At 41.3% G+C, this 26,433-nt stretch overlaps 1 protein-coding gene and 1 long non-coding RNA gene across 5 annotated transcripts in view; one reads left to right on the top strand and one right to left on the bottom strand.

Moving 5' to 3' along the window:
• The first annotated feature begins 366 nt into the window (after positions 1-366).
• DAAM (disheveled-associated activator of morphogenesis-like protein) overlaps positions 367-26,433 on the top strand; it is a 113,541-nt gene continuing 87,474 nt past the window's right edge. Inside the window, exons 1-2 of one of the 2 annotated variants that reach the window (XM_022837048.2) lie at positions 23,009-23,268; positions 23,653-26,069. In XM_022837048.2, coding sequence (XP_022692783.1) covers positions 26,043-26,069 — 27 coding nt within the window. In that variant the 5' untranslated portion in view covers positions 23,009-23,268; positions 23,653-26,042. Of the gene's footprint in view, positions 2,213-23,008; positions 23,269-23,652; positions 26,070-26,433 lie in introns of those variants that run through there. The other variant, XM_022837049.2, reaches the window with a different exon arrangement.
• LOC111262646 (uncharacterized) lies at positions 486-18,867 on the bottom strand. Of its 3 annotated transcripts, none has more exons than XR_002681764.2 (3): positions 17,046-18,867; positions 16,632-16,699; positions 486-3,428 (listed from the first exon to the last, which is right to left on the bottom strand). It is a non-coding gene; the product is annotated as an uncharacterized LOC111262646 (long non-coding RNA). The 3 variants fall into 3 exon arrangements; XR_002681763.2 differs by lacking the exons at positions 16,632-16,699; positions 17,046-18,867 and adding exons at positions 5,511-5,623; positions 8,701-10,230; XR_002681765.2 differs by lacking the exon at positions 16,632-16,699.

Raw genomic sequence — 26,433 nt, 5'->3', positions numbered from 1 at the left:
TTTTTTTTCAAATATATAGAGCAAAATTATAACATTTCATTTTTATAAATGTTAGTCCTTTGTACCTTATTTTTAATTCATCTATCAGAAAAGTTCAACGCTGTTAGGCCACATGAACGAAACAATCATTGTACAGGTATCTAGGAAAATGTACGTCCGCAAAGTTTCTTCTTCACACACCGAATGGTACCATAATAAAGGCCCAATTATTGTAATTAACGCGCAACTGAAACCTTTGTATCTCTTAACCTTTTTTTAAGTAATATAATAACGATTTTCTTTATTGCGGACCCACTGTGAGTGCCTAGAGCGCGGAAAAACAGAACATCAAACTTGGTCGTCTTAAATTTTTGCCGAAGACCCAGCCAAAGATTTAAGTTAAGCACAAAATTCGTTTTAGAGTTAGTACATATTGCCTAATGTTCACTCGGGAGTAGACTGGAGTAACTAGGAACTAAAGTTAAAAGAAAAAGGGTTGTGCAAAATTGAACATTCCGTTTGCTTTTATATTTATTAGATTGTACACTGCTTTAATTAATTGCTTTTGCAATTCAGACAGACATTTTTCATAACCTACAACGATTTTATCGATCTATACAGTAAGTCTTCAAGACTGTGTATAATGTGATAAGTGCCTTTAAAACTGTTTATTTTTCCTTTGAAAACTTCAACATCTAACCACAGGTGGAGTAGCTTACGAATCCATGTATTAACCAATATGTATCGCAGCAACCCAGGTTAAACTATGTAAAGTAAGCATGTACTACAATCCACCATAGCTTTATGCTTAGAGTGCTTCAAATTCAATTGGCCTGCACATTTTGCCGGTACGCTTCACTTACTCCTAGTTCCTTTGCACACAGCATCTTCTCATCCTATCTACCATTTTCTCCTTTATTGTCTCCCCGATCCAGCGCGGCGCCCGACTCAGTATCGATTATGCATGTACCAGTACATATAGTGGTAGGCTACCAATTTTACCCATCTTGTACATCTAAACAAGGCCTTGCGATGCTTCGCTACTCTTGACGGACCTGCAGACGCAGACCTGTTTCGAAGCCTCGATTCTCTAGCGTTTCCCTATCATGACGACAGTATTAACAAACCATTCAGTGTCACCATCCACGCCTAAAGCACTTCCCTTCTTTCCTTCTCTCTCTCTCCCTCTCTCTCTCTCTCTCTCTCTCTTTCTCTCTGAAGGAGCTCACTTCTTTTCGAGCGTATGCGCCTCGACTCCTCAGTAGTCGTCGTCAGTAGTCGCCTCAGTAGTAATCGTCGTCGTCGTCTCCTTTGTCGTCTGCTACTCCTGCAGCGCTCTCTCTCTCTCTCGCAATCCGATCTCTCTCAAGCCCTCTCCCGATCGGGTTTCCCTCGCACTCCTCCGATGTACACAACGCTCTCCCCATCTCCCTGTTGTCGACGAGCGAGGCCACCACCTCCACCGCGGTGGTCGAGTCGTTGTTGTTGCCGTTCCCGGTGCCGTATACTCTGCCGCGTTGCGTATGCGGCCACCGGCAATTGAGCAAGACGGGCCACAGTGGCGATCTCGCTAGTTCTGGAGTATTGCACCGCTGGGGCGCACTGTCACACGGCTGGAGCTGTTCTTGTCCGTACTTGAGTAACAAAACGACAAATCGGAAGCGACACCCTGTAAAAAAGAGACACCCTGAAACAGACAGGGGCGTCGAGTCCTTGTCCTGGACCTGTGCATCGCCGGCTCTGCTAGTATGGCAATGTTTACGTTTACTGTGGCGTGGTAGTGGTAAACGGTGGCAAAGAAAGAGACAATGGTGAATCGAAGTCGAATGGCACCGAGAGTTACAGGTTTGTGGTAGCAGCGCGGCGCAAGCCCATAGTAATGCTTCAAAAATAAAACGCAGCCGGTGCGTGGAGAAGGACAGGAAGTGGATAGAAAGCGATTAGGGCAGTGGGAGGAATTGTATGCTGCTTTACAATCAGTCTGCAGCGACATTATTAACGGATGCTATTAGTAACAGTGTGGTAGATTCTTCAACTGTTGGGGAGTTGGACTGTGCAGAGCAATGATGAATTAGGACAGGTGATGACGATGACAATGATGATGGCGTTGAGAATGACGAACTGAGATTGGTAGCTTTGTATAGTGATCCCGGGTAAATTCCGGTCCGACTAAGGTATCGAAGGTGCTTTAAAGTAGAAAAAATCGATCTTCGGCTGACTCTTCGCGTACAAGGTAGGTGTGCCCGCGTGACTTAAAAGCTGCTGCTGTATGGATTACCTGCGTGATTTAGGTGCTCATGTCAGGTTTGACCTACATGTCTTTGATTGTGTACCGTATACCCGTATTATTTGTCCAGAGGAATACTCTAACTGAGTTTGATGGAAGATACTTTTTGAATGTACACCGAACGAACCGTTGCCACATTGGGCAGTCGAACGTCAAAATCTAAAATTTACTAGAGATTTAGTTTATGTTTCCTTTATTTCATGTGTTATGTATCCTTATAAAGGGATAAGAACTGCTTTTTACCAATAGTTTCAATAGTTGAGGCCGAACTCGGTTTGAATCCATACACAGCTTAAAGATGTGTGAACAATGAGCTGATCATTTTTATCATGCACCTAAAAATTTCTTGCCTCTGTGTCAGGGCTTCTTATCCAGGACAAAGCAATCATCATCGGTTTTGCTTATGTCAACACTGAATCCCGCCCTCTGTCACCGTCTAAACAGAAAAAAACGTCTGCTCATTGTGTTTAGGTCAGCTGGCTAGTCCTGCTAAAATGACTCTTTTCCAGGACAGGAAGTCCTTTGCGTTAAGTTTTATCTTCATTCGAATATAATGGGGGACCGCGAACGCGTTGCGTATGTGGTGAGAACCAACGCAAGCTGCTGTTTTCGTCGCTATCCACTAGTTGTTTTTCCTTGATCCTTCACCGCTAATAACCGCAGGCGAGTCAACAAGAGGAAGTGAGCAGTTCAGCCGTCCAACAGCCGCTCTCAGCGTCAGCAACCGCATACGCAACTACATACGCTCAATCCCAGGAGAAACTGTGGGAAAGCGACTGATCCCCATCTGCGCACCGACGCAGAGATGCACACGCAAAATGCTCCACTGCTGATGCCATGGTCGCTGGAGTGCACCGTGTATTTGCGAGACAATAACTGTACTCTTTCGATACTGAAAGCAGGGAAAGCATTGGCGACACGGTATCCTGGTGACCATTACTTTTTGCTGTTACCGATGTCTCCGCATTGTGCTACATACAGCCATTGCTGACGCAGCTTTGTCTTAACAATCCCGATACAACAGCCACTCCTGCTGGTGCTAATAGATAACCACTGCATAGAATCATGGATGCCTGATGGATACTTTTGCCCGGGCTGTTGCGACACTGACAGCTGGGATTCCTCGGTTGCATAGCAAGCGAGCACGACTAACGAGATTGACCTGTAACAGCAAGATTACAAGAAATCTACGTTGTTCACAACAACGGTTCAAATAATAAGCTCAAGCTCCATTAAATACAATACGTAGGGTCTGTATATATGTACATTTTAGTTCAAATCTATGTTATAAATTGATGGATAAATATATTTTTGTTTATTTACAAATGATAGTCATTTTTTTTGCTCAAATTTTCCTTCAAATGATAGCTTTTTTATTTTCTATTTCCGTATTTTTGACTAAGTGCTGCGTCATCCATTCGATTGATTGCCGAAGAATTAGACACAGACTCACTTACATAATCTTTGACCAGTTAAATAGTGGTTCCAAACAGATCGGAATTACAATTGTTTTACAGTTTATCAAATTTTATTACCAATTGCGCTTGCTGTGCCGTCGCATCTAATTATTATGTACGCGTTACTAGTTACACGCGTAAAACTTGTGCAGTTATAAATTCCACGATTACATGTTTCTCTACGAAAATCACTGAATATATATATCGGTCGCGTGCGTTTGAGGCCTGATTACGAGGCTCGTAAAGGCCGACGGCAGCAACGACACTGACCTACCTCGAGGTTCTGATCTAGTCTTTCATTGTGGAAACTTGTTGTTGACCTCATTCTGAACCCCGTTGATATAGGCTAACCAGAAAATCAAAGTGTCCGTAACAGATTTCGCACATCGAGTGAAAGATGATTTGTATATATGCATAGTTTTCTTGTCTAATATCTCTGTTTTTCTCAGTAGGATCAAACTGGATTGGAAAGTTATGACCGGCTACGAGAAGCTAAACGAGACCACAAATGTAAAATGTAAACTTAAAATATTACGCATTTCCATTTTCGCTCATTTGCCCTAAGGGGATAAAGCATTCCCAGTTACCTGGTAGATGTTGACATGATGAAGATACGAACACAACGTTAATGCTAATGGATAACATGCTATTTATATCGATTTCGGAATCAAGAAGGGTTTTCTTAGCGGAAGATTTTTTTTTTATATTTTTATCAGTTTTTAAAACCCTTCGCTGTTCAAATTGTGTGGACAGGCCTTCGGGATCAGTTTTTCGGTAGGCGTCAAGGACCTCATTCACTGGAAAGTCTAGCCAACGTGAACCTTACCGAACTCTGCCATAGTTTCTTTAACAGACCTATCAAACGGTACAACAATTATATGCCGTGATGGAAATTAACAATGGTCTTAGATTAAAGACGGTAAAGCGAATATGAACATGGATCTTGAAAAAAGCCATCGCACTGTTTCGCTGGGACAGTGACTGTGCTGGGTGATGCCATCCTGCTGGGAGTTCAAGTGCCCAAAATATTTGAAAACAATTGAGAATAGCTTTATGATAGATTGCGTTCGTCCTGAACCATAGCGACGTTGCGCTGTAAAAGTCTGCTAGATGCTTTGAATAGCTAGTACTTAGTTATTCGAATCATTGGCTCCATTGTCTTTCATGCAAAAATGTGTATGTAATGGAGAGGATCCCGTACTCAAACAAATAGCTTCATCGTTTTGTAAGACCACCATCATGCCTTAATGACAAGTCAGCTCTAAGCGATAGCTAAAGCTCCTTGTAGCCATGTTACTCGATGCAATTTTTTCATTGCATAGGTACAGTTTAATCGGCACTCTCCTACAACAAAACCTCCGAAATGCGATAAACTTCAACGATTCAGACTCTAACTTTTTAAGCGTAGGCTCTTTATCGTAGGAGACGGTCCGAAACATCTTACAGAACCCCATTTACTGTCATAAGGACTTTTGAATCGATGGCTATTGCAATTAGCTTTTCTCATAACAGTTTGACATTTGGGAGTAATGCTGAACTACGACCAAATGTTTACCGTGTGTTAACTTCTTGTTTATTTTACGCTATCGAGAAAAAAGCCGTCATTTCACTATTTAGCATAGAGTTTTTCCCACAAGATACTCTTGCCAATGCGATCTTACTGATTGAGCTATTTGTTAGTGGCGTATTTTCAACACTGTTTACGTGAACACGTGTTTCTATCCAGCTGAAAACAATCGTATAGAAATAAATACAATGGTTATAGCAAATGCAACGTTTTGCTTTACCAAGTGTAGTGTGTAGCAGCCAGTCCGTCCGTTAGCTTCTACCGGCGCCTTCCTCCAATCCACTTTCAGTACAAATGAGTCCCTGATTTGTCTCAGTGGACTTGTAACAAAGCCTAAAGGATCAAAGAGAAAAAGCAAGCTAGCAGTTTAACTCTACCGCATAAAAAATCGCATAAAATACAAAACACTTTCAGCTTGGTTTCTTCCTCAAACAATTACTATGCTTATTACTAACAGTTATTATTGTTTTCAGCAACATACTAATGCGACGATCTGCTGTCAGCTTTATGGCCATTTTAGCGTATTTTTACGCCTTGGCCGTTAGCAGCGCTCACCATCAGCAGTTTCCATGTTGGATTCATGAAACTTTGCTCCATGCTATTGGTGTTACTGGCAGGGCTCTGGGGCAACGGTCGCTCTGGAAGCCAGACAGCTTCAGCGGCTCATAAAGTCTACAGTTTGTCTGTCGCCGGCCGCCGCCTTACCCAACTCCATTTGATTTCTCATATTCCCTCGCGTTTATTCTGTTGCTGCGTTTGCACCCTGCTGTTCGTCTTGTGACTGTTATTGTCAGCTTTGTAGCTTCTAAACGAATTTTTCGTCCGGTGAAGAAACCCAAGTATATTTGCAACAGTGTTGTACCGCATTTCGGCTACAGCTGCTGCAGCTGCTATCATTATTATTATTATTACTGAATCCAATTAACCAGAAATGGGCGGCTGGAGCGGTGATGACAGCGACTCTGAATCACGAAATCGACGCGAGTAAACAAACGCGTTTCAGTTTTTTTGCGGCTCCTACGTCGTTACCGCTACTCTTAGCGCGAGTGTTCGTCAGTGCTGCCGAGCGTAAATCGTCTGCTCTACACAGAGCGTGACAGATGATCATATAGAATACTACGACACTAGCAGCAGCAGCAGCAGCAGCGAGGACAACAACAATTACCTCAAATATGACTACTGTTGCTCCGACTAATGCCCGATAAATAACAAATACACTACTTGGGGATACTTGTATATACATATATGTATATACAAGTATCCCCTAGATACCCAAATGTTAGCTGCAATGCTGACGCAAGATTCACACATCTCATCTACTATGAAACGAATCAGATGCATATTATGGATGGTGCGTCTGTCCGTCGATTTATAGGAAGCTCTGAGGATCTCCCATAGAGGCAGCGAACATTGGCGGTTGTTGTTAAGGGACAACGCGATCAGGTCGTGACGGACAAATAGATAGACCTTATAATATTGCTTTCGAGGACTACAATATAGTTTGCGGCATGTTCTAATACACAATAATTAAATCAAGCTATATCGCTATCAGTGGCATGGAAAAGTGCAGTGAGATCAAAAATAAGACCAATTCCACTAGACAGAGACACCAAAAGGTTTTGAAGGGTTTCAACTTTTTTTTTTTTTGTTATTGCGATGTGACGACATCTGCTAATACAACATTTCCTATCGCTACGCTTGGCCTCGTTTCAAGTTTATTCCACTTGGGCCTTTTCTAATTCTGCCCGCCGTATATTCCGTACATACATAGATCGCTAGAAAGAAGGTTTCTTATCTCCAATAATTGGTTAACCACTTTACTGTATAGGTCAATTTTGTCGTTCGATGTTAAACCAGTACGTGTAGTATTTATTTGTCCGTAAACTCTTATTACACACACACACCCCACGAACGACTTGCACCGCTAACATAAAGTAGGAGACTGTTTGTTGTGGTTTTTTTTGCAGCCATTGTGGGCATTAACGTTGTTACGGCTGTTGTTATTATTGTTATTATCGTTGTCGGGGCTGACGCTGGCGAGCGCAGGTTCAGCTTTCTCGCCCCATTCAAATGCAGTCGCACAGACTCATACAGTTCGCATTTGAAAAGATTATTTTTTGTGAAGCAATAACATCAGCCCGGTCCACCCGAACTTCATACGAAAATAAAAGAAAAGTTTTCCAGTGTTTATATCGGAAAGATATTGCTTGTTGAATGATTGAAAATGTTTTGAATAACTAAAAAAGTTTGTAGAGATGGTACAATCAGTCTTGCGACTGTCGACGTCAGCTGAAAGCTAACAACTTTTCATATAGAATGTGTTCAAGAATATTCTTATAGCATTATCGTATATTTTATATAATACAAGAAGAAAGTGTAGTATAGAACGACTATTTGGGTGAGACTTTCCAAAAATTATGCAACGTGCCGCCATACAAGAAACGAGTTTTTAATAAATTCTTGACATATTTGTCCAGAAAAAATGAAACGAGTATTTCTAGCCCACGAATGATATCGATGGATGCAAATGTGCTCTCGGACCAATTGACGAGCCTGCGCGTGAACCTCTAACAAAGGCCTTGGCTGGAATCGAATGAACAGTTCATACGTCGTTGGCGTCCGACACTATGTGGTACTATTGAACTATTATGTTTCGTGAACATTGAAATAATATCTAAGCAAGACTACATCTATAGCGCGGCAAAATGACCGTGGTTTGTGTGGCGTAGGCGAGTGCCATTAAAACATGTCCATTCATATGAACTATTTTTTTTTTGCCTACTAGGGTACGCGAATCCATATGGTTTATAATTGTTTCTGGGTGAACAATTATCTTACGAATCCTTACCGGATAGCGTGAATGGTACGCGATTCTTATAGCGCTCCACAAAATATGTTTCTCGCGAAAAAAACTGAGCGGCAATTTCCAAATATAATATATGCAGCATTGTTATATACACGCTCGACGCCAGTGCTTCGCGTCAATGGGGGCATTGTTCGCAGTTGGCCGCCTGGCGTCATTATACGAGACGACATTGGCGTAGAGGCCTGCTTCCACAGGTACCCTCCGTCGAACGTCTCAGGAAACGTTCTCGAACAAATAGATTGTCCTACTCTTGTGAAAGTTTGTCCACATAGAAAATCAGTAATTATAGATTAAAAAGATGACGGCGACGGGAAGAGCAGTTACGTTGTTCACGATGTAGTCCAGCATGTCAGGTAAAAGGATGCACAGTGTGATAAGCCGAATGTTACATGTACTGCAATGATCCATGAAAGTACCCCTATCTATCTTGGTCAAACGCTCGATTCGACGATGACGGCAGTGGCCTCTGTTTTATAAAAACGGCGTAGCATATTGTTATAGTTTTTTCAATCTTTGACATAGCAATGGTACTTAACCTACTTACTCTACATTTGTGCCACTGAGACTACCACTGATGAGAATTACCGAAAATTCTTCTAAAAGCAATATTTGTTCCAACCAATGCACTACTATAACTACAGACAAAGCCAGCTGTTTTTATGTTGTGCCGCCTTACGTAAACCCAATCTTTTATGTTTATATTTAATTTTCCAAACGAACACGTCTTTATATTATTAATTTGTTTATGTTTAACCTTTATTCGTCCCTGTATAGTACATGAATGCGACGTTTCTCCCATAAGAATATTTTACGGTTTCCTTCCGGAATTTTCTTCAATTTCAATTAAAGAATATTACAATGAGAGCGAAGTTGTTTTTCGCATTTTCGTCTGCTCTCCTTCCCCTTCCCTCTCGTTTTCTTTCTTAGCCTTCTCGGCCTTTCCACTGTTCCTCCATTGAGTCTGGCACTGTATCCACTACTCTCGAATTCCGCGATTTTAGCGGTAACTTTCGAACCGTTCAACGACATATTTCTTATTCGTTTGTTAATTCTGTTTATATCATCCCAAGCATTAGTTTTTACGTTAGTATTGGGTCAGAAGTTCAATAAAAGATAACCTGCTAAATAGCGGAAGCGAATTATCGTGGGGCAAACAGCTGCAATAGCAGTTCTGGGAAACGGACCAACGTTATGAGAAGATCATTCCATAGACCAGCCTCGTAGACGTTGCTGGCGAACATAAAAGCGAATTAACACGCGACTGTAAAGGTCGTTTGCTGAAATCAAGCACAGCCAAAATCTGCCAAAGACGATACCGATCAGGCAGATGAGATCAAACGAAATATATGGAAAGGTCATTTATTTTTTGCTCACATTGACGATGCTAACGACGGAAGGTTGCCAGTCTTGCTGTTGTTTTTCTAAACCAGGTTTAAAGCCGCTGATAATGACACTTGGGGCAGCATTCAGCGGTTACTGAGAGCCTATTCAGGCCCGATCAAGGCCTAAAGGATAAGACGGCCAGCGAAGCGCTAAACGAATTTTCTTCGTTACTCGCATACGTTTTCAGCTTCCAACTAGAAAAATAGATATAATCTTGATGGTACGTGCAAAAGCGACGCGGGCGATAACACGCTAAACTACATCGATACACACGAAGTAGAAACAGTAAAAATAACTCCTGTTGTAAAGAGTCGCTTCTGACACAAATTTATGTAGAGCGAGGCAAAACATAACGTGAACGCTGTGGTAAGATGACGAGCCACATCAGCTGATAACACGTTGATGTTCAGTTACAATTAAACGTTCGAAGTATGGCAGACTAGTTATTGTTGTCTTAATTGGCAACTGCCATGTTAGAATAGTCCGTAGCGCGCTCTCTAGCGCTAGCCAGGTTTTAGCCTTTGTGTCTGTGAGCCTACGGGATACCGGATTTAGAGGCACGAATCGGGTTACATTTAGGTAGCAAGTTTTAAAAGTAGCAATTACACGCAAATCGAATATAAACGGAATGGTCCCTGAATGGAACAATTCGCAGAATCAAACGTGACAACAAAAGCAAAGTACGCTTCAATTTTCCCGCACATTTCGGAACTTAGCGCCATCTTATTCGTTAGGCAAAACCAGAGTACTCGAAACGGTACAGCCCCGTAAAAACTAAATGAGTTTAAAGTAATGAATTTACTGAAAAAGGAAAATATTTTATATGTTAATATAATTAATTTTATATATTTATTTCCGAAAAAAAATCGTTAGTTAGGGTGGAAGATTCAATCTAAACAATTCCGGTACCCATCACAAAAATACGGCTTGGTCTCTCACTATTTTTTATCGTTTTCTACAAGTTCATTCATTGGACGAACAATTCGAGCCTGGTCTAAATTCGTCATTAACCACGATGCATCTATTAGTACATAGAATATCGAATATGCCACACAAGTCATGGTATCGTCGAATCGACATGTGGAGACCCAAACACTTCAGTGGGGTTTGACGCCTGTTCGATTAAGCCAAGTTTCGTCGCCATCACTCTCATAGCAACCTTCATGTTGCCGTAACAATGACTGCGGCGCCCTGAACGAATTGCAGCGTTAACATTACTACGAATCATTCTGGCGCTCCCTTTGGGAACTCTTTTTTTCCATGGCGATAACAGCAACGATCCGATTTCTTTTTTTCCTGTTGGAATAGCGCATGTTGCACTGGTGCGTGCTGTTAGTGCGGCGACCCTAATGTCGATCCATAACAACGAACAAAACGAAGAAATATTGAGGCGTTTGGCGACGCGTTGTATGGCGTCCTTTTCGGTAAACACTGCGTGCTGTCGCTGCTGGCCCTTCCGATGCTGTCATTCAAAATTGGGCCATATAAAAGCTTCGTCCGCAGGCCATTACGAGCAAAGGAAATCTAGCGACCTCAACACTAACAGCAGATATAGCAGCTGCTGTTTCAGGTCGATACGTTGTTATGCATTTGCCGTGGCGCTGTGGCGCCGCCGCTATATATATACGTGTGCCTGCGTATATCGGTGTGTGTGTGTGTGTAACTACATTTACAACTGGCGCCGAACTGCCATTATGATCAGCAGCAAGAAACACAACAAAGCGATACGATCGATGCTTACCGTACGGTGTTGCATCGCAACGTATTGGGTTTGTCAGAGGGGTAATGTGAAAAGGTCTAGAGGCGTACGACGCACGCATTAATTAACAACGTCGCCACCATACACATTGTTACACACGGAACGGTAACGCCCCATATCAACCGCATACAATACGAATGTGCTGTTCGAAGCCGACGCTTATAGACCACTAATACCGTATAGATGTGTGTGTATGATGATGTGTAGAAGGTGTATATTTTTATTATTATTACTGTATACCCATATTCCACATGCACTTTTGCATTTTGAGTGCGAGTACGTAAACAGATGAGCTTTTTTTTTCGTTCGAGTCCGGCGTCGCTGTCTAATCGTGTCGCTGCTGTCGTGGAAGTTATGCTATCCACATTATTATATGATAATTTCTATTTGCGTAAAACGGAAGGCACCTAGTAGTGGTGATTAATGATGTAAGCTCTATACGAGGATGTAGATACACATGAATAAACAGATGAGTCCTACTGCTATCGCTGCCGCCGTATATAAAAGTTACGGAGTGGACGCCAGACCACTCCTCGAGACAAAACTTCGGTTTGGAGTTGCTAATAATATTTGTGGCGGCAGCAATCTGCCTCTTTTACTATTACGTAAACAAATATATTGGCGATGATACCTTTACAGCCTTTTTATTAAGGCAAGAAAATATCTGATATTTCTAACTTCAAGATGGCACTTCATGGGGAAAGTCCTCACACGAAAGAACAATGATTTTTGCTTGTAATAGTAATAAATACACTTCAAAGTCGCTATGACCGGAAAACACCCAGATATGGTCCTTCACACCGCAGCCCATTAGATAACCCTTGCACATAAACTTTACCTCATGTACCAACTCCAATCGCGTACTATTCTAAGGCCACTATTTCAAGCTGACTGAGCTTCGCACTTCTTTTACGAAAAGTTCAACTGATCTTTGGGCACCACCAATTGTTTCCTTTGTTCCCGTACGACAATCTGCCTACTTAGCGACATTCTACCGTCTAACAGGCAGAAGTCTTTGCTGCTCGTCCGCCATTCACCGTCTATGGTTAACTACAGGATAAAAGCCATTGACAGCTATTCATATTAGAACTCCGCCGACCTGAAGTTGTCCGCCCGGGCCTCGACAACCAAATATAGCAAACTCAACTTTTGCTCGCTCGGCTATTTTCTATCGCCATTTTGTGAGCTTATTTTGAAGCTTTTCCTTCTTACGATACCACGTCTTTCAGCTCTTCAAATGTATCTGTTGACATCTAGAATTTAACCGGCATTACCACTTACTACCGACTATACGGACTAAAAAGCAACTTCAAAATGACAGTACTAAATTTATTTTATCAAGCTAGAAATCTGACTATAGAAATATTGGAGGGATCTACCGTCTCCTTTGTTCACTTGTGCTAGAGGAAGTAACAGGAAATGGGAAAGTGGACGCGTCTCAACAATACCGAATGATTGCCATTCATACGACGTAAAGCAAAAAAGAATTCACGGTTTATCCTGTCAGCGGCAGAATTTCTGTCACTCGTGTTTAATGCTTATCAGAGTATAGTGGGCATAAATGATATTTGCATATCCCGTAATTTTTGATTGACTTCCTATTTAATATTTTTTCTTGTTTTTCCGAATTAAGTATGTCATAATTCACAACCAGTCATCAGGTGAGAACAAAAATTTTGGTGTTCAACAATTTCTCTTAATTACAGCCGTCTTTTTCACTAAAACGGGTTCGGCAACACCGAAAACAGACGCATGTACTTACTGGAGCCACAGTAAATAATTTGAATTCGTATTCTACACAGTGCAACGAGGTGTTCATATTACAAAATAACCATTATCCGCAAAAATAAATACGCCATTGCGGTCGTTCCCCGTTATATTGGCCCCAATTCACCGCCATTCAATCTCATAGCGTTATCGGTAATGATTTATATTATGGCAACTGCACATACGGTGCTATCGAGTAATTATGAAAAAGATACAAGCTAAGTACAACGAGCCTATGGAATATTTATTTATCGTTTATTTGTTCTTCGCACTGCGTCAAATTATCGCATTTCTTACGGAGCGCTTTCCGTCACAAATTGTATATCATAAGGGTTGTATACGACTTGTATTCTACTATTACCAAGTTTCACCATCAGAGTTGGGGGGCAATCCAGTGCAGCTATGCCCGTTCGTCACTCACGTAATCAACGACAATGCACCACAGCGCTTTGTATGCTGTTACTGGGAAGCAGTCGTTTAATCATATTTACATACCACTGAATCAGCGATCAACAGCAAGACCGTGATATAGCCGACCACTGATTACTACGAGATCAACACATAAAAATGTATAAAAACCAAAAAAGTTACCGTTGGTTTTATTAGCGACAGACAGACAGACAGGCAGGCAAGGGCGATCGAGCGACCTCGGGAGTGATACCGGTTTGCACGAGCGAAAGGCCTTATCTACCCACCGTTCGAAAGCTATTCGTATCAATGTCGGCTAGATACGCTTTTCGTTAATAATTTAATTGTTTTTGTTTATCATCACAGTTGTGACTGGCAACCTTGTTAAGATGTTGTGTAGTTTTTACGCAAACGTCGGCGGTTGGGTTTCCAGCAAGCCGTATTGAGTGTAAGCGTAAGATATCTTGCTATTATCTGGAGAGATCACTGATAAACAGATAGCCGCTATGCACACACCAATAATAGTAGAATCTTACATCACATGGGATCCGTGCATAATAAATAATTATTGTAATTAATGCTATTTACTTTCTGATTTTTCTAACTTTTTTGACCTGTTCATTTTCTCTCAAATAAAACGTGGGTGAAGATGGCCTTTCGAGTCATAAAGAAAGCTGCACATGCAGCAATGAAAATCTACCATCATACATGTATCGCCAACGAATAGACCACTATGTATATACACACTTGAACATCGGAGTAGAATGACCCTGCTAAGCCGTACGTCGTGCATTACTTGGCGAAGACCCAGTAAACTTTGCGTGAGATGCTCGATTTAGGGCAATGTTAACAACCTTGAGCGCTGGCTAACTTTTGGCTGATTGAAGCTTGAACCGTTTGCGATTCGTGTTTACAACCTTTGCGTGGTGCAACAGATTTTCCCCTATTCAAGTGTTGAAACTCACTTAGTTTGTCTATAATGGGCTTTCGTATAACACCGAACGCTGCATTCAGTTCCAATTGCCATTTATGTATAATTGCCACAGCAGAACGCAGCGCCACATCGAAAAATACGATCGACGGGCATAATTACCAGTTAGAATTCTAGATACGGGTCATGAATAAAGTCTGTGAACAATATCTTGCCGGACCTTTTCCGACAGCTACGAATATTTATTATATATAGTCCTGTCGCAGCAACAATCTATATACGTTTGCTAAACAAAGGATTTTCTCCAGTTACATAAGGCATTCTACTAGGTTTTACGATTTGAACTAGCCGATAGGAGATAATAACAGGACGTGCCTCCTCTATGACTTTTTGTTTCATGTTCTTCTCGTACTTTGTTTCCACCCATTATTTTATCGACATATTAGATAACCTAGTATATATATATATAACTAGAAATTACTCGATATCTGTTTGCCTACGACGTTCTGACACCTATCCTATTATTTTACTCGAAAGAATTCGAGTATTTATCTGACAAGTGCAAAGGAAATTTAAAATTGAATAGAGACTGACCGTCCACCGGCTGGCTGCTGCTCGTCGTCCAAATGAGATTTGAATGTAGAGTAATGGCGGCCTTTAGGGAGGAGGAAAACTGCCAGAAAGAAATTACTGTCACTACAAGCGTCACGTAGGTAATCTTCTGGCCGCTGACTGGTGCACAGCGGAGAGATTTGGTTTAATGGGCCACTTTAATTGACAACCCATTCTAGTTGTCAGCTCCAAAGTAGCGGCTGCCACGCTCTTCGTTGGACGTAATAGAAATCTTTAGGTTCTCGGATGCCAAACATCTCATCAGAGACGGAATGGACCATTCGCATTAGATACAGAGACCCACACGTAAATAGAATGGAGGTTATGGAGCAAATTTGCCTTTGTTCCGAACGTCTGTACGCGTTCGCGCCTCCTTAATGGATATATCCTAACCTAGATATATAACTTGATACATAGATGGATTCGGCGTGGATTTCTGAAATAAACTAAGAACTAAGGATATTTCAGATGTGTGAAATACATATACACTTAAGTATATGATGCTTTTCTCACGCTTACAAACGCATGCTAAATTAATCAATTTATATATATATATATATATATATATATTCAAAACAAGGAAAAATTCCGTGGGCTTTTTATATAGAATAACTGAATTTTCTAAAATGGATAGTACCATCAAAAATAGCACGTCTGTTGTATTAACCCATGTGTACTGGAGTTAAAAAATTAAATTCGGAAATCATAAATCAGCGATCCCGAGGCATGCTATTAAACTTAACGCGAGAGATGCGAGACGATCGTATTAATCGTAACAGAAAAAAACATGCAGAGAGAATTTAAACAGGCGTGAAGTAAACAAGCGTAGACGCTTTTATGAATGGATGGACATCATAAAACCAATTGTACCGTTTGATGGCTGGAAATGGACCGAAATATCGAATAATGAATGCTCAACGGCAGAAAGCAAACGCGGCTGTTTATCCTGAGAAACACGTGCGCTAGCATTTAAAGGGAGAGGGACAAAAGATGTGACGAAAATGGTGATCATAAAATAATGTTAAAGCATTTGGGAAATATAGAGACAAGATATAAGAAATAGGAGGAAATGACCCAGTTGAATCGGCAATCCGCACTTCAGTCAGGCGCGGTGCCTGAAACGATCGAGAAATTTCTTTAGGATAATGTGAAGAGCTAAAAAAATGTTTTCATTTTTGCTAACATCTATTGGTTGTCTAACAAACAACGATAAATATCGACTCGCTATTGTCTATTTTAAATTGTACCCCGTATAATAAAGTTTACTAGATTTTCGTACTTGCCGTTAAAAATTTCGCCTTCATCTGAGCGACACGCGATACTTGAACTAACGCTATAGCATTAATGAGCATCACGTGTGTGGGTAAAAGAAAATTAACGTTAAAAAGTAGTTTCGGAAACATTGAATTAAGTGTTCCTGTTGAAAGGGTACATTCGATATTGATCAGATGTATTATTGAAGGTGTGCTACTTCTTAACGGCCAGCTATGAGCTCTTATAAGCTACAAGTTTCTATCTTAGCTACATTTCGGCTACAGAAACTCTTCTAAATAAGGTACAAAGGGTTACACGATTCGCACGTATAAGATACGTATTATTGTCACTGGACGAATACCTTGAAACATGAAATGAACACCCGGCCAAGATCCAAACTTTATTCCTCACAAGCCTTCCCGACACAGCCTGGTTTGGGTGGGTCGACACAAGGAAAGTGGGTCGATTAGGACAAACACAATTCCTACTAAAATCATTTTAGTGCATCAACATGTATATGAGCAATTATATTTTATTCATATGACATAGCACTCACTTTATTACGATAAATTTAGTTTCAATTTTCTAAAAAGTCATTTGTGGTTTAGCCCTTTTATACCGTTACAATATGTTTCCCAATATAGATACATATATATATATATATACTTTGTTTGTGGTAATTTTGAGTGTCGTCGAATCACGTAACGCACGAGCAAGCTTTGTCCGCATTATAGAAATCATACTCTACTTACAGCAGTGTATGCACATTCATTACCGTTTTCTACCGCAGAAGAGGTAATACAAGTATTACTGCCTCGCAAGAAGGGCTCTGCTTCTTTCAAATTATGGAGAAGTAGCAGATTGCAGCGCTCCATAAAAAACGGTGCACAATAGGCTATCACAGCGTTCCTGTCCGACAAAGGGTGATGATAGCGTCTTTCCCAACTGATTCCGGCGTACGTCGGATGACACGACAAACCTTTCGAACGAATACGTCTCCCCGTTCACCAACGAGAAGATAAACAAGACCAAAGCGTTAAAGATATGATAACGACGACGCTGCTGATTATGATGATGTTAATACTGTTATGATTCAAAGCAAGCACTTGTTTTCAAGGCACTTTCACTATATCGTATGTGCTTCGCAGACGACGTTCATAGGTAAGAACTACCTCTAATGTCTCTGCTGTCAAACGTAAGAACGTGACTTTCTATGTACATATGTTGTTGTAGCATCGCATTTCCACCATGGACAGCTTCTGCCGCTGTTGTTGTTGTTCTAATAGTTGAACTAACGATCAGATTGGGTCGTCTATCTTGTCTATTGGGACGCGCGTTCCGGTGTTATCGAGAAGATAATTACGGCAGCTGATGCAGAAAAATGGTTTGCTGATTTAGAAAAAATTGCCTTTTCATTTTAGTAATAAATATTATTATTAATACAGTTAATGTGGATGTTATTGTTTATGAACAACGTAGCTTCCTCGCTTCGAAGTAAGGACTGTTATTGTGTCGTGGAATTATTGGTTCGAATACTTGTACATCAGTTTTAGTGTTGTTAGCAATTGCTATGTAAGTGCATCACATATACACACACATATCGGCCTACACTTACAGAATCTCCAATATTATGTGTTATTATTTGCAAAGGGGTACAGTATTGTGGTACTTAGTTTGCTCTGCGACACTGCTGGGCGTAGTGTTGCCCGGCAATAGCGCCACACGAAGGGTTAGTTAGCGATCTCAGGCCCGCTAAACGCAAGCTAAATGACAGACCGTCGCGAAGACGAAAAGCACCAAGCGAGAGAAAGAGAGTGAATCGAATGAGACAGATGATTGTTTAGATGCTAGGATCCAGCTATAGGAGTGGTGGCCTTTTTAGCTCATTTAACCATCAGCAAACACCCATAACGCATTGACATGTTGTGCTTTTGCTACGAAAGTAAAAATTTGTCCTAGCTGTTGCCTAGGTTTCGTGCTATGCTAATAAAATCGCGATGCCGTTTTGCGGCATCGTATCGGGCTAGATGCGGTCGCACGTCGTCTAACGTTAAACGTTAGTATTAAACCTTAGCATGGCAATCGCTAGCAGGATGGGTATATGAGCATGACGAAATCGCCTTGAGCTTGCTGAAAGCCCGGCAAGGACGCACATATGTAAACATATGAAACGGGTAGAAGTCGATACTTCTATTATATATAGACAAAAGTGCAGTGGAACACTCACGTAATAATGATATGGAAAGAGTTGACATCCGCCATACGAACTTAGCCATTAGCACCAGCATTGTCAAGAGCAAGGCGTTCAACAAGCTGCGATAGTGGTTGTTTGCAAGACTATATGACCACCTGCATCATACACGTACTGCCAAAAATTGCGGTTGAACAGTTAAGAAAAACCGCTATCGATAAGAACTTTTCAAACGTATCGACTTAGCAGCTATCAGCTACATTCACGTTATTTAGAGCGCACAATTTTCTGAAACATCGAACAGGATCCAAATATCATACATCCACAACTGAATAAACGAGCAAAATATCAAGAGATCCCTGTAAATTTAGGTGCAAAGGGCCTAAATCAATTTTGGCTAAAATAAAAAAAAAATTAATTTTTGACTTTCAGGTACATGCATTTTATCGACATATTTAATCGTTTCACGACGAAATCTTTAAGGATAAGTATAGTCAATCAACCTAATTATCAACCTGATAAAGTAATATTTTCAGTTAACTTATTATAAATTATTCTAAACGATGGACTTCTTGTAGTAAATCTAAACCGAATTGCTCTATTTTTCCATAGTATTTGTTTGTAGGTTATAACTCACTAGGCGTTTATAGTGTAATTCTTAAAGAGAAACCATTAGCAGAACTTTTCCATCCAGCTATCACCGATCACTTCGCATTTTCTGCTGCTTCTGCCTTCATTCTCAATGCTATTATTCTTTGGAGTTATAAGGATTGACCCAACACCTGGCACAGCCAACACCTGGGATGTATCGTAGGACAGAAAATGTAGAGTAGGTGCTATATGCTCATATTGGCTTATGGCTGAAAGTGTAGAATTTGAACATCGTGGAGAATACACAGCCCTATTTTAATAATAATAATTTTTTTTGAAGCTTTGAAGAGTCGCATGGTTTGCTAGAATTCACTTACCTTTTAGCAAACCTCTCCTTTATTTTTATATGGAAAAATATCTAACATGATTTTTGTTTTTGATCGCTCAGTATATATTTCATAATTGAGCGTCCTGCATATCCCGCAGATGTAACGACAGCGATACTTTCCTACACACTCGCATACAATGACGTATCTAAATCGCCTCTATATAATACAAGTAAAAAAGAAGATATGTAGCGTTCTAAAAATTACTTCATTTTTATATTTACCTTTATTCTTCATGAATATTGAAATTACATCTGCTGCTTTGTCGTATTTGCCCCATAGTTCATTTTTATGTATTGTGACCTGTATTCCACTCCCAGTATGTGAAAGTCAGATATGCAATCTAGATGAAATGCCTGTGCAGGCAAAAATAGTACCACAATCATAAACATGCTTGTTTAAGAGTAAGGAGCTACACAGGATTCGTGCGCATGTGTCAGTACGATCAGGCAGAATCAACCCCTAGCGACTTCCTGAATGTGTAAAAGTTTTCCGGTGAGACGATAACAGCACTCCTGGTGTTGGCTCATAATAATAAGTATAAAATTATTTATAGTTGTCAGCATTATCGTCGCTATGTGCATTTGTGTGTGCTTGTGTATGCATGTTAGTAAGAGGATATCGATGAGGGCAGCATTGCTATAGTGTTTTTACACTGTTGTTTGCTCACTTAGTTAGACGAGCGTTCCGATGGTGGAACGGAAATCTCCAAGTTGAAGTCAATTTCATCTCAGCGTTTCGTCAGCGTTAACGCCGGCGCGGTAGTGGCTTAATTGAAACGGAATCAACGGACAGTTACTACAAAAGTACAGAACGTTTGATATAGGATCACAGGATATGATAGCGAAATATCTGAATTAAAGTAATTTGACAATCGAAGTAAGTTATTTAAATATAGCAAAGTAAGTATAGTGCACACTAATGGAATAATACCACAAAATGATTTGAACTGTTTAGTCATTTACTAAAATAAATCGTTGGATAAAATAAATTGAAGAGGTGCCTCGGAAAAATTATGATGGGACAGATGTAACGAAAACAGTGCAATGTAGGACGATAAAGTTATATAACCAATTTAAGTTCAGAACCCAAGTACACGTCGCCGTGAGAGTGGACATAGCCTAGCGTAGATACGAAATGTGCATAGCACCCAGTTTTTATTAATTAAAGGCGGACTAAGTACGAGAAAAGGAAAAAATGAATACGTCTGGGTATTTATACGTAAAGACGGCAGTTACTCTGCATGCAAGCTGTTGTCCGTTACCACGTAGGTCGAATGGTGACAGGTAGTTACCCTTTTGAACTATTTGAGACCTGCAAGCGGTTCTCGCCATTAACCGCTGTGGACATAGATGTATCAGCTTGGTCACCGAGAACGTTTCAAGCATCTTTTGGTCCGTGTCAGCGCTCGCCTTGATTAAAAAACTCGTCCTATTGCATTGCCCACTGTTATAGTCGACAACGACGTCGCCTCGTGCGAAGGGCGGCTTAAGCGTCAGTGAAAGTGATGACTGATGTTATCTTACTGTTTGATTATTTTGCACTCACTCAATAACAACAGCATCAGTAGCTACAGCTGCGTATCTCTTTACTGCGTTCTTCGTTTTCTTGGAACCGCCTCTCTTCTTCTTCTTCTTCTTACGGCTGTCGAACTATTCTCGTCTATTCTAGTTGCTAACCCCAGTTCTATTACTACCGCTGCCTGATGCCTTGCTGTTGTGGGGGCTATAGGCACTTTTCATCTTTGACGATGCAGTTAGCAACTAACCGAGTGGCTTATAGGCTGGTCATTCACTTATCTTATGCTTAACGGCTATAGTAGCATCCTGCTAATAGTATCGGGAGAACTCTACATATGATAATAGATTCCTGTATGAAATAGTTTCGCGGGTCAGTTCTGGTCAGCGACGGCTGCCACTCGTCGCCGTGAACGGGTGGTGACGTGAGCAGCTTAGGTATAGTTTGAGCTGAGGGGCCCAATGCAGACGAGCCGATGGACGTCGCGTCGGAGCCTGTGTCTTCTGCTTGTCTCACTGGTCAAGAGTGGCGTTGTGAATGAGTTTTGTTGTTTCGCTAGTAGTAGTTTTAGAAGCAATAACCACACTCGTAGTAGAAGTGGCCGGTGCTGTTTTTTGCATGGTGCCATGCCCGGTGGTAACGGCTGTAATCACTGATTGACCCATTATCTTTCTATGAAAAATCTCACTTAGACCGTACCATAATCTGAACGATGATGTGACGACGACTTAGCGGATATAATCTACGGGATAAGACGACCCGTGGATAGCTCCGTCGTTTTAGTGTGTGCAGTTCAGATTTAGCTGTTTGCGAAGTTGCAGACACCGATAACCTCGCTGTCATGCGTTATAATACTACGCGTCTAGTATGAGACCAGGCAAAGTCGGCGGGACACGTTGAGATTAAAAGTAGTTCAATGAACATCGTGTACCTGTACACATTGCTGTTCGCGATACACCTGAACAGGAAGGCCGCGGGGCTGGTGTCGTGGCTTTACGCACTCCTCGCAGGAAAACTGTGCCCGCGAAGGGGGCACTCACTTGCCTTCATAATGCACGTCGGCATTACGGAATTACTTACAGAGTCCCGTTGCGCCGGGCACTCCCTTACAGCAAAACAACTGTCGTTTCGACTGCATAGTTGCTAAGCAGCCAGTCGGATAGGCGTCCGAGACCGACATTTTTTATTTATTGAAACCAGTAAGATTTTAGTAAGAAGCCAGTATCATAAGCGAGAACGACTCTAATTAAACTAGTTTAGAGGTGGTTGCTCTAATCCTAGTAAGCGACAACTTATTATCTGTACAGCACAGCTGTACACGGCAGATAAAGCAGCGGTAAGTGCGTGTTGGATGATTATTCAGCGAGGCCTTCACTTAACTGCGTTGTTCATGAAATCAATGAACTCCGTGTGAATCTCACAACCTCGCGCGCCTTGCTACTTGAAGGCCGAGATCGGTCGATTAAATTCAAAAAAAGTTCAAGTCCTTCTGTGACGAAGAATATTGCTGTTTCAGTCATTTTAACATGGGTAAACTGCCAAAGTTAATAGAACGAATCTACAAAAATCGATCGACCCACAATAACAGTTCAGGTTAAAAAATTCGAATGCTAACTGTGCCGTGTCGTGTATATTTGGTTGGCTGGCGATCTAAATTGGAAATTTGAAGAACACGCTTCATCTGTACCACTGAACAATTTGCGTAGAGATCATTTTACTTCGACGCTGATTTGTTGCAATGTCACAAAAAGATTAATTTGAAAGAACAAGTAGATAGTCACTGAATAAAAAAGCCTATTAACTAGGCGATTTTACTTGGTAACAGGTCCATCCCGGCTGTTCTCTAATACACTTGCATTTCCTCTGGCCAAATCACCGATTCGGTTCGAACAAACGGATTGTATTATTTGAACTCCAAATAGGACACTAACGTTGTTGAATAGAAACTAAGCCTGTAGAAAATTTATGACCTAAATAAGTATAAACTTTGATCAAATCTATTTAAGCTCAAAAATAATGGATGACCTTGGTAAACGTTCGGGGGGCGTCCCCTTTACATTTCAGATAGCAAATCCATTATCGACCGTTCATTCATACAATGTACGCGTAATAGGCTCTCTTAAAGATCGAGACGGACTATTGACATTGATGTAACAGCGAATGGCCCGACAAAACAGCGTGGTGCGGTCTTTTGTGAAGCGCCAACTGTCCTATTCAATCATCAGCCGGCTATTCGTTATCCGTAAACTGTGAGCTACGAAGCAAAAAACCAGAAATCCTCTAACGCTACAGGAAGAATTAACAAATCAATAGTGAGTATCGTGAAAGTAAATATTTAACTAGCTAATCTAATCATGATCCTCTACATGTGACAAAGCGATTATCAAAATCAAATGCCGGGTGCGGTACAAACCGCTTGCTAAAGTAGATTTGATCATCAATTGATTGATTAGAGAATAAAGACCGATATAAAATATAGGTCTATAGAGGCACGAGCTGACTTGAACCTGGAGCTTTTAACGAACCCAAATTACTAAGGGACGATCTAATTCAAAGCTGAACTAACTTACGATCGTATATTGATAATTACCAATTGTCGAACCGACAAAATAATATCTTTCTGCAAACCCTAATATATCGACATCGCAAATTAATAACGTCACTTCTGTTATATTATGCGATATTCAACTCCTCAGGTCAGTTGCTGAGCGATATACGCTAGCCTTTCGAGTTTACGAAGTAAACCATTTGAGGACGCCACCTACTCCATCCACCGCGCACCCTCTCCCATTCGCCCCCCCATTGAGAAAGGGTAGTACAGGCTCCCGAAGTCTCAAGCAGAGAAAGAGCGAGCTGTGCCTTCCAGATGAACTCTAGCGTAGCTAAGCTGTAAACGCCCACTTGGTATGCTGCGACAAGCGGCGAGCAGGCTCTCGGCCCAGGAGCAGCTTTTAGCTAGCCAAGAGCCAGAGATAGTCAAAATAAAGCAACGCGTCAGGTAAAGTGCCAGTTGTTTTGTTGTTCCTGGCCGTATTCGTTGCTAATTCTCTGCCCGTAGGCTAGTCATCGAGTCCAGCAGAGCTCCCCGGGCCGATGACCCATCCAGCAGTGATAAAATGCTGTTGTTATTTGAGGCGTCGCACTGCTCTGAGCGGCTCTCTTATTAGGCTACTCAAAATAACTACTAGGATGCTGTCGACTATCAGGAATAGGATCATAGCTCAACAAAAGGCTTACCGGAAATCGCCGACAATTTGCCAACTAAGTTAACAGAGACGGTTACAGCGAACAGCTACACTATGCCTTCCGTATACCCCACAGCGCATTCTACGTATCTGTACCGACAGCCACAGTTGTCGTTTCTTCGTTCCGATCACAGTGACAAGAACTGTGGTGGGTATCGTAGGGAAAACCCCAGCGAACGAACGCTCTACCAAAAGCAGAAGCTATTTAGTCTCGTCAAAATAGGTTGTGCCGAAAGCGACAGGCAAACGCGACAGCAGCGACAACGACAACTGGTACAAGTGCAGCCCAAAAAACGGCCGTAAAATAGTGTCACGCGTGTATTCTTCTGCGTCAGAATGACAAACCTATCTAACAACTATTTGTTGCAACAGAGTTCACAGGAATACGCAGGTGTGTCTGTGTACAAGACGCCAATAATATGATTACCGCTAATACAATCATAACAAGTGCCGCTCATGTGATCTTACATTACTGAATATCCATCACCACTGCTGCCTTATCGCCAACTGAGTAAAGCGGGTGGCGCGCCCCATTGGAAAAAAGGTTCACTTTGTACGGCGACAGTGTCGCTCTAATGATAACGCGCTGTAGGATTTTGTAATGTCCACACTTTTATACGGAATGACAACAACGCAACGATCTGCCATGCAAAGACGGTTACGGCTACTGACTGAGATCATTTTTGATACTGACCAACCAGACCCGAACTATAACCACAATAAACCTTTTATAGAAGTAGGATGTTTTCTTCATGTGGTCGAGTGCGCCGAATAAATGGTTTCATTAAATGCGTGAACGAATAGACGTGTCGCTGTGTGTGACTGCTGAGTAGAGTACTTCCGCCGGTAACTTCCTTTGTGCCTATATACGCGTTGAAGCTACGTGTGGATAATGGCCAAAAACAATATGACAGCACTGCACGATGCATAGCGAATGATAGCTTTCTGATTTGATAACTGTACGCATGTATATTTATAATCATCACAAAATAACAATACCAAATTCAATTAGGATTAAGCAGCAATGGAATCTTCGAATCAGAACACTGTAGCTTATTTCAACAATGTGTTCAATGCTTTAGAACCAATTAATCCCCGGGACAGACCTCGCGGTATCAAAGATGCTCATGAAGCTAGCCGCGGACAGCATTACGAGAAATCTGCTAAGCAGGATCATTATCAGTAAGAAACTTGAGGAACTCTGATTTGCGGACGAAAAGGATCCAACCCTGCTTGTGTTTGCCGAGAGAGAATATTTCTACGATACATTTTATAAGAAATTCATTGTTTCAGCATTATAAAGCATTTAGTATAAAGAAACCATAATAGAATTGGCGTCTCCGCACACAAAGGTGTGCGTGATTCGGTGAGATTGTCAAGCTGCGTGCTTTTATAGGAAGCATCGCTGCTACCGCAGAACAGCATGGTGACCACGATATTTTGGTGGTTTCGTATCTGAAAAGAGGGATAGTTACCAAATAGAGGCCGAAGTTTGGAAATTGCTTGGAGTTGAACACGAAGTCAATTTATGTGCATACTAGACAATAAAGAAGCAAATACTTGTGGCACCCACCACGAAAACACAGTGAAGCGGACTAAAGCTTTTACGTAGTAGGCCAATGATAAGTATTATTTCTAACTAATCGTACTGAGCGCAAGTGTAGCTCCTAGTCGGACGTTAGTTCAAGAAGGATACATTAAATATTGGTATTGTAATTATTGTTTGGTTGTTAACGGATATTGTGTGCTAGTCTGGTTGCCTTTGTCGTTGTATCTCGTTCTGTCACGCCAGCGTCTGCACGCTGTTCGTTGTTAAGAGTGTCGTCAATTTCAACGCGAGAATGACTAGCGTTCAACGGAACATGAAGGTATGTATGAATATGCCGCATCTATGTAGCTATACGATAGCTAGGTATAGTGCAGATATCTATGCAGGATTCCCTATTAATATACAGTAGGCCTACATGTAAGTCATATAACAAATAGAAGATAAGGTTGTATCATCCTGTTTTAAGGGAATATGTTTTGTTAGTGCCGAGCGTCCATGTCGTCGCGCATGCACTCCACCGATGAATGAAGCACGCGCATACTTAATGCACGCAAATGTCAGAATCTGTCGCTAGAGTAAAAAGCGCTAGCTATTGAAATTCACTGCAGTTATTTATCATATCGATGTTTAAAACGTGCCTTTATAGATCAAAAGCAAGCTTCGTTACTTTCTGGAACAAAATT

Source organism: Varroa jacobsoni, unplaced genomic scaffold (genome assembly GCF_002532875.2).
Source record: "Varroa jacobsoni isolate VJ856 unplaced genomic scaffold, vjacob_1.0 scaffold_688, whole genome shotgun sequence".
NCBI classification, from domain to species: Eukaryota; Metazoa; Arthropoda; class Arachnida; order Mesostigmata; family Varroidae; genus Varroa; species Varroa jacobsoni.
Note: the sequence above shows the minus strand (reverse complement) of the source record. Positions and strands in the feature narration are given on the sequence as shown.